The sequence below is a fragment of the Cinclus cinclus genome, chromosome 28, assembly GCF_963662255.1.
Source record: "Cinclus cinclus chromosome 28, bCinCin1.1, whole genome shotgun sequence".
NCBI lineage: Eukaryota > Metazoa > Chordata > Aves > Passeriformes > Cinclidae > Cinclus > Cinclus cinclus.
This window is the reverse complement of record NC_085073.1, coordinates 3,473,070-3,481,680: the sequence shown is the minus strand read 5'-3', so window position 1 is coordinate 3,481,680 and position 8,611 is coordinate 3,473,070. Positions and strand designations below refer to the sequence as shown.

Sequence of the window (8,611 nt, the reverse complement as noted above, 5' to 3'; positions counted from 1 at the left end):
GAACAAACTAATTCAATTTAAAGACTAAATTAAAGTCTAGCAACCCCTGATCTGTGCTAAAGAATGGATCCAAAGAATCCTGATGCTGAAAATGAATGATGAAGATGATGAGGATGATGAGGATGATGAGGATGGCTGTGTCAGACCAGGTAGCCCCCTCCCCAGTGTCACTATCTTGCTGAGAAAGGCCCCCAAAAACCTATTCCAGAACACTGAGTTTTAGGGGTGTGTTAATAAGCTTAAAATATTCCTGGAAAACCTCTTCACGTGGACTTCTTTAACAGTGTGAAGTGAAAACTGCCAGCAAGCAGAAGATCAGTTCTGAAAAACCTCCCTCTGAAAAACCTCCCTCTGAAAAACCTCCCTCTGAAAAACCTCAGGAGTGTTGCAGCAGCATGAACTGAGGAAGATGTGTGGGATCACCCAGGGAAGGGACTGGGGAGGGTCCCAGAGGAACAGGAGAGCTGTGGGACAAGCAGGAGGGAGAGGAGGGAATTCCCTGGGGCCATGGAGAATCTCAGACTGGCTCAGGGACAAGGAGGGGACCTGGCAGTGTCTGAGATTTGAAGACAGTTCCAAGCTGCTGTTCAGGAACCCTCTGGAGCTGCAGGAACAGAGCAGCAGCACTGAATCCCATCCTTTACCCACCACAGTTTGCTCTTCCAGGCCTCCAAGATGTATGGGACAGGCCAGGTGGTGTCTGCACCCTTCCTCTGAGCTCTGAAATCCCCAGCCTGATTTCCAGCAGTACATCTTTTGGATTCAGAGCCACGGAATAAAAGAGCCCCTGCTCCCAGGAGATGATCTATTGCACAATGAATTACTTTAAAACCAAATTGTTACCCCACAGGGCAAGGATCACACGACTTAAAGAGATGTTAACAAGCCGTGACAAACCTTTGGCATTCGAATTTTCAGGCAAGCTGTTCTGCATCTAAGGCAGTCACTAAAGATCACACAGCATCTGAAAAATGAAGGATACAGCGATGAGTAACCCCTCTCTGCTCCACTCCAGAGACCTGCCCATAGGAAGCAGGGTTGTGATTTGCACACTATCTGAACCTGATTATGGCTAATTTTTTGCATACAGAGCATGGAAAGGATCCTGGCTGAGGCATGGAAAATATGTGGCCACATGAGTCATTCTGTAATGGTTCATAAATCCTGAGAGAATAACAAAAGCAAAACATCTAACATTGCATCTTCCCCTTCCTGCCAGTGGAACTCCACCTCTTGACACGCTCGGCACAAGGATGTGGGAATATGGTGAAAGCAAAGGAAATAGGATCATTTTCTCCTTGGAATAGAAGAATCTCACCAAACAGCAGCCAGGCTCAGATTTGCAACCTTCACAGAAGAGGCCATTCATGAGGAGAGGAGAAAGAAACTATCTGCTCCTCAGGTTGCCAAACCAAATTTACAGTTCCTACTGCCTGGGCTCCAGCTCCTGTCCTTCCTCCCCTGCAGAGCACAGCCCAAAGCCCAGCACCCTCTCCAGCCATGACCTCCTGTCCCACTGGCCTGTGCATGTGATGGCCAGGGCCACATTGGGGCTCTCACACAGGAGATGGGAGAAGATTTGGGAGCTTCCCAGAGCTGCTGTGCAGAGCAGAGCACAGAAGGGACCTGCCCTGGGGGTTAGAGCAGGGGGGATCCAGCAGCAAAGGATCTGAAGGCTCAGTTAACCTCTACCAGTCCCTGTTACAGCATTATCTGAGATGTCCACTGGGCACAACCAGCAGCTCCATGTGCTGCCCTGAGCTCTTATCCCAGGCACAGTGGGGATTGTGTAGGGTGGGAATGCTCAGCTCTGGGAAAAGGCAGCTTTTTGTGGGGCAGGAGTGGCTGGAACTCCCCATTATCTCCCCAAGAGCAGGGATTTCCTGTTTGCCCTCTGCAGGCCCCTTTCCTGCTGCATGGAGCTGCTCTCCCTGTCCCAGAGGTTTATCAGTGGAAGCAAAGCATCCCCCTCTCCTTGGTGTGCCACGGTGCTCCTGTTGCTGCTTTCAAGTGCAAAGAGCTCCAACCCAGAGGACTTTTAAGTATCCTCTGCAGCAATATCAAGAAGGTTCAGGAGTTTGGTGCTGTTCAGCTAGGAAGCAGGAGCAGGAATAAAAGGGAGGAGGCTGCAAGGCTGACACTAAAGCCCCTCCACTGCCAGAACATGAGTCTGCAAGAGCCCCATGTAACCACTGGGAGATCTGTGTGGTCTGCAGCTCTGGTATCTGGGATATCTCCCTGTTTGTAGCACCAGGAAATGTGTGACTTGCTTTAGGAAAAGACCTCAGCTCACCCACAGAGCCACTCAGGTCTCTGTAGTGGGAGGATGCTCAGCATTTCCACGGGCAGAGGTGCGTGGGTTCCATTTGTGTGCACACTGCATCAAACCCGACCACATTTGTTATTTCCAGGAATATTCCGGAGCAAGAAGGAGACCCAGATGAGTCACTTGAGCCATCATCTCACGCTGAGGATGAAGTGCAGCCCTGAAACACTTCAGATCTGGATAAAGAAGCCCCTCCCAGTCTCACACTCTGACGCTGGGGATGTCCAGCCTGGGCTTGGGCAGCCCACGCTCGTGCCTGTGGTCACAGCCCCTCCATTCCCTCATCCTGCCCAGGATCCTGCCCCGTTGCTTCCGAGAGTTAAGGGCCAGCAGGAGGAAATGCGTAAGCAGGGTCCCTGCTGCTGCTGCTCCCACTCAGCTCTGGCACTGTGCTGTGGCACTGGCCCCTGCTCTGGCATGGGGACCCTTGGCAGCAGGCGGCTCCTGCTCTGCTGTGCTCTCTGGGGACTCTGCCTGGCCTCGGACTACGATGGTGAGTGTGAACCTCTGGGTGCAAAGCTGCTGCTTGTTAAATTACTGGGTATTTGGGACCTTTGTAAGATCCCTGAAAACTCATTTTTTTAATGAGTTCACATGGGAGGATGCTCTGATGGAGCTTCGTGTGGGTTCTTGTTGAAGCAGGAGGTTGACAGAGATGATACAGCAGAGAAAGAAGCTGGAAGAAACTAGAAAGAGAAAGGAAAAGTAGAGGAACAGTAAACCAGAAAGGACTCGAAAACGAAATCTTTAGCTAATTATACTCCCAGAGCCACAACTTTACACTGGAGTGGCTCCAGACCTTCAGATTGTTGTGAAAGCCCAGCAGAGGAATTTTTTCTCTGGATTCCCAGGTCTGTTCATGGCTGTACAGAGGAGTTTTTTCTCTGGATTCCCAGACCTGCTGATGGCTGTAGAGCATCACCGTCCATTGTGAGCTGTGGGAAACCACAGGGTAAAGGAAGTGGGGACATTCTTGGAAAGGTGGCTGAGGGTGGCTCCTGGACACCTAGCTCTGCCAGCCAGCTTTTCCTGCCCATCACACAGCGACCTTTGCAGAGCACTCCCACTTGTAGGGACCCCCACAGAGAAGATGAAGAGCAGCCTTTGGGGTGATCTGAGCAACAGGCTGAATGGGTAACACGCTGCCTTCCTCTCTCAGATTACTCTCAGAACAGCACCAGCGAGCAGGCCAGCACACCAGAGGTCACCCCGTGTCCCCGAGCCATCCCGGGGGACCAGACCACGGTGAACAACGTCACCTACCTGCTGATCCCCGATGCCACGCGTGCCCAGCTGGGCAGCGCCGTCACCGTGCGGTTCATCCCCTGCCTCTACAGCCTGGTCTTCGCGCTGGGGCTGCCGGCCAACGCGCTGGCCCTCTGGGTGCTGGCCACCAGGGCCGAGCGCCACACCTCCACCGTGTTCCTCATGAACCTGGCCGCCGCCGACCTGCTGCTCACCTCCGTGCTGCCCTTCAAGATCTCCTACTATTTCCTGGGCAACCACTGGCCCTTCGGGGAATGGCTGTGCCGCCTCACCACGGCTTTCTTCTACGGGAACATGTACTGCTCCGTGCTGCTGCTCGCCTGTATCAGCGTGGACCGCTACCTGGCCGTGGCTCACCCCTTCTCCTCCCGTGCTTTCCGCTCCCCCTCTCTCGCTGCCGGTACCTGCGCCGCCGTCTGGCTCTGCGCGGCCGCCCTGACGCTGCCGCTGACCCTGCAGCAGCAATCGTACCCCCTGCTCGGGGCAGGGCTCACGCTGTGCCACGACGTCCTCCCCCGGCACGAGGACGGCGGGTTCTACTTCCATTATTTCGTGGCTCTGATCGCCTGCGCCTTCCTGCTGCCGCTGCTGCTGCTGGCGCTGAGCTCGGGCGCGGCGCTGCGCGTTCTCCTGCGCGGGGGCAGCCGCTACTCGCACGCGGCCAAGCTCACGGCCCTGGTGCTCGTCACCCTCGTGGTGTTCTATGCCCCCAGTAACATCCTCCTGCTGCTCCACTACTCCAGCCCCTGCCCGCGGCCGCACGGCCGGCTGTACCTCAGCTACATGGTCAGCCTGGCTCTCAGCGCCTGCAACAGCTGCGCCGACCCCTTCGTCTACTACTACGTGTCTGAGGATTTCAGGGAGAAGGTGAAGGGCAGAGTCTTCAGGGGCAGCAAAAAAAACACCGCTTCCCTGAAGACTTCCAAGGAAACGCTGCCCCGCTCCAAACATTGGCTGGTGTGAGCCTCCGGCCCGGCTCGCTGCTCCCAGAGGGGATAAGATGAATTCAGCGCTGCAATTCCACAGGTTTCGCCCGGAGCGGCACTTCCCAGGAGCCCAGAGCCTGCACGGATGAGGCTGGATAAACCCAGGCTGTGGGATTCTTTGTCCAGACAGGCTGCTGAGTGCTGGACACATCCATCCTGTAGTGGGACACTGCCTGCAGCTTCTCAGCTGGTCACACACCACCAGGGATTTCCTCCCCCTACACCTGGGGCTGGTGCTCCTAACCTGGCTGCTCTCTGCCTGCCACTCCTGCTCCTGGCTCGCTCACTGTCCTCGAATGCGTATTTCCATCCCCTAAAATTGAAAAAGAGCTAGCGTTGCAAAATCAAATTTCTAAATGTTTCAAAAGATAACTCTCCTAAACTAAATCAGTCTGTCAAAAGAGTGCGGAGCACTGGCTCGTGTAGCAAAAACATTCTCTGATCTGTAAGCAACCCCTCAGTAATGTCAGCTCACTGTTGGTAAAAGGTGTAGAACATCCATTCACTCATCCCTGTTTTTGCAAATCACCCTTGGCATTCGTCATTTCTTTGAGGCAAAGGCGGTATTAACGGATTTTTGTAAAAAAACAAAACAAAACAAAAAACCAAACAAACAACAAAAAAACTCTCATGAACGGAAATAGTAAAGTAGGAATGGAGCAAACTCTCGGGCACTCCACACTTCTTTTGTGTAATGTCACCCACAGCCAAAAGCTGTCTCTGAACAAAGAGGTGCTCAGGTTTATTGCTTACTGGAACCTGCTTCAAATCTCACAAAATGCAGCCAGCTCATCTCTCAGACACAACTGGGGCACAGCCCTGTGAGCAGCTGGTAGAAAATGAGTAAAAAACCTCTTTAGAGCTCCTTTAGTCTTCAGTTTTCCCAGCACAGACTTGACAACCTAAAGCGTAAATAAGAGGCAGAGAGGATTGTCTTAAAATCAGTTTTTAATAAAATATTTATCAGAATCTAAAACAAACACTTTTTCTGGACTCAGACTTGCTAAGATGTGTGTGAACAAACCAACAACTGGTCAGAGAGCTGTTTGTGTGTACCTGTGTGTGAGGGGAAAAAGGCAGGGGAAACACAAAGCTGGGCTCGGGGTGCTGGGCACTCAGTCAGAAACAGCAGGGACTGAAAAAGAAAAAACAAAAACCCCAAATCCAGGCTGGTAGAGGCTTTCTAAATAGTTGCTCTGTTCACAATAGTGAAAACCAGGTTATTGTGTTTAAGTGTCAACAGTCAGTGTAAGCAAAGCAAGTGCTGGTGTGTCAGGGACATTCTTCAAGCAAGCTGAAAATTCTTCTGGTATTTGCTTTCTACTGAGGCAGATTAAGAAGGAAGGGAAGAGGCAAGACCAAAACACAGGACAAGAAAGAACAAGGGGATCTATTGCTTTAAAATAAATACCATGGTAATGATTACTCTGCATAATGTACAGTTACAAATATATAAATATTATTTTCCTGGAAGGATTGTAAGCATCAATCACTGACAACTAGCACTGCTGCAGCTATTCAGGCACAGAACTCGATGGAAGAAGAAATTTCTGTGTCTTACAAACCCACTGGCACTTTTCTCCTTTTGCAGTGAGGGACCATGAGGAAAAGGAAAGGAGAAGCATCACTCTGACAGAGGGAGGCAAATGTGTCTAAGCCAGGAACAACCCAAAGCAGCAGCAGCAGCTGCTGTTGACCTTGCTGGCTTTGGCTTTTCAGTACCCAGCTGGTCTTTTCTGTGGTGGAAAAAAAAAAAAAAATCAAATCATCCTACTCTCTAAACTGACTGGCTGAGGTGCATAAAGTGGGAGCCTGAGATGTCCTTGTGCTCTCAGGGACAGGACAGAGACTGATCATCTTCAGAGCCAGACCTGGGCCAAAGCCTGTGAATGGCTTGGAGTCTGTACAGCTGTGCTGTGTCCAGTGGTGCTCAGGGATCCAGTCCTAAAGTCTCTGTATTCCAAGCAGGATGTTGAAGAATGGAGGAAAAATAATCTTTTTTTTTTTTTTCCTAGATAAGAATTAATGATTGTTACAAGAAACATGAACAGCAATTGTGGGACAGGGGAAAGCTCTGGACCCTCAGCTGGGGTGGAGAAGAGAGCAGAGACCTTCTCCTTCATTCCTGTGATAGGGGGAAAAGGCAACCACAGTGGGGTAACTGCAGGTTCCTCAACTCAATTCCTTAAATAAAATCACCTTTTTTTCTTTTTAGCTACAAAGAGGAGCTGGTTTGGTGCAGCAAGAGCAGGGGGAGGCAGAGGCTGCCAAGAGCAGATAGACTGGAAGTGCCAAGGCTGGGAGGAAGCACTGGGGATGAAGTCAGGACCCAGAAATCCTGTCACATCCCCTCCCAAACACTGCCCTGCTCTGTCTGCCTCTGAGGACATTAAGGCTGCTCTGCCTTTGCCTTCTGAGGGCACAGGGCTCTCTTTGGCTGGCTTTACTTTGAATTGTAAAACAGAAGCCAGACTCCTCTGCCTCAAGCACTGGCACAGAGACCCCTCAGACAAGGCCCTGATTGATGGGCTGGCACCACCAGCAGGAATTATTTACCTGGCAGCAACAGGGAGATGTCTGCATCTGGAATTAGGACATTACATGTGCCAGAGTCTGAGGAAAGTGAAGAAAGCCAGGTTTAATTCTTGGCTGGAACTCCCCACCCTCACCTCCTCATCCCCAGGGGGAGGTCTGAGTGCCCAAGGATCTGTGAGAGGACCAAGCAATTAAAAACAACTTCAAATATCTCTCCAGAAGCATTCACTGGGTGTACAATGGGAAGGAAAGCCAGAAAGGGACTGAGGAATCCAGAACACAGATCCCAGCTCCTGGCTGAAGCCAGACATTACCAGCGTGACCAAATACCTCACTCTCCCAACTCCCAGCACTAAACAGCTGCAGCCTGAACCAGCAAACAGGAGGGTTTGTATTGTACAGTTCTGAGTTTTAGAAAAGGAAAAAAAAAAAAAAAAAAAAAAGAAAGAAAAGAAATCTTGTTGCAGCTCATACTAGGCCTGTTATTTAACCAGGGATAAATATTGACTCAGTCCTGTGTGTGTACACAATAGCCAGTGCCTGCCAGGACAGTTGCTTGCAGGAGGTGGAATTTAGTCTAAAGGTATTTATTTACCTGCCAGGCAGGAATGCAGCTGCCAGGCTGAGGGCAGGACCTGCCCCTGCAAACCCAGACATGGGGCAGAACCCTCAGGATCCTGGGAGCAGCCACGAGGGAAGGCTGGCAAAGCTGCCAAGGAGGCAGCTCTGAAATTTCTGGGAACTTCAAGACCCAGACCTTCATCATGTCAACTGCATTCTGCAAATGTCTGGCCCCAGACAAAAAGGACTGGAAACTCCACATGCCCAACCTCTGGGATACCTCCTGGTTGTCCCCATGTGGACATTTTTCTGGAATAAACTTGCCTTTATTCTGGAATGGAATGTCTATACTGGGATATATTCTTGTCATGGTTCCTGTGTAAACAAGCCTTAAAAATGAATGGAGCTATGCTTTTTGTTTTTCCATTTCCATTCACCAATAAACAGCCTCAAAAGGAGTTTCCACCCTGCTCTGGGTCCTGGTAACAATAGAAGTGGGAAGATAAAATATTAACACTATTTTGCAAGAGGCAATTGCATGTAACTCCTCCAAAGAGAACAATGCTGCTCCAGGCAGGAAGGGAAACTCAAAAATCTTGGCTCCTGCACTTTTGGAAAGACAAAGCTTTTCCTTTTAAGTTTTGCCACGTTGCTTGGGGCAGGTCAGACCGAGGGAGTCCAGCCTGTGACACCAGGGATTGAACTGGCCAGCAGAGCCAGGACCTGGCCAGGGAGTACCAGCACCAGAACACGCTGCGCTGGATGCTGGTGGGAGCAAAACAAAAGGGGTTTGGTGAAGCCAGGCAAACATTTAAAAGGGCTGTGCCTCAGCCAGGTTCATTTCCAAGCCAGGCTTTGAGGAGGAAAGGGGCTGAGAAGGCTGCAAGCAACCCCTGTCAGCACATAGTGCAACACAAAGAGGGCTCCCCCACCTCAT

General features: G+C 50.9%; 1 protein-coding gene across 1 annotated transcript; it reads left to right on the top strand.

Annotated features, from left to right (window-relative positions):
- The first annotated feature begins 2,622 nt into the window (after window positions 1-2,622).
- F2RL3 (F2R like thrombin or trypsin receptor 3) lies at window positions 2,623-6,051 on the top strand. Its single transcript, XM_062510152.1, has 2 exons — window positions 2,623-2,819; window positions 3,486-6,051. The coding sequence occupies exons 1-2, from the start codon at window positions 2,666-2,668 to the stop codon at window positions 4,553-4,555; spliced, it is 1,224 nt and encodes a 407-aa protein (XP_062366136.1). The 5' UTR covers window positions 2,623-2,665; the 3' UTR covers window positions 4,556-6,051.
- Window positions 6,052-8,611: the final 2,560 nt, after the last annotated feature.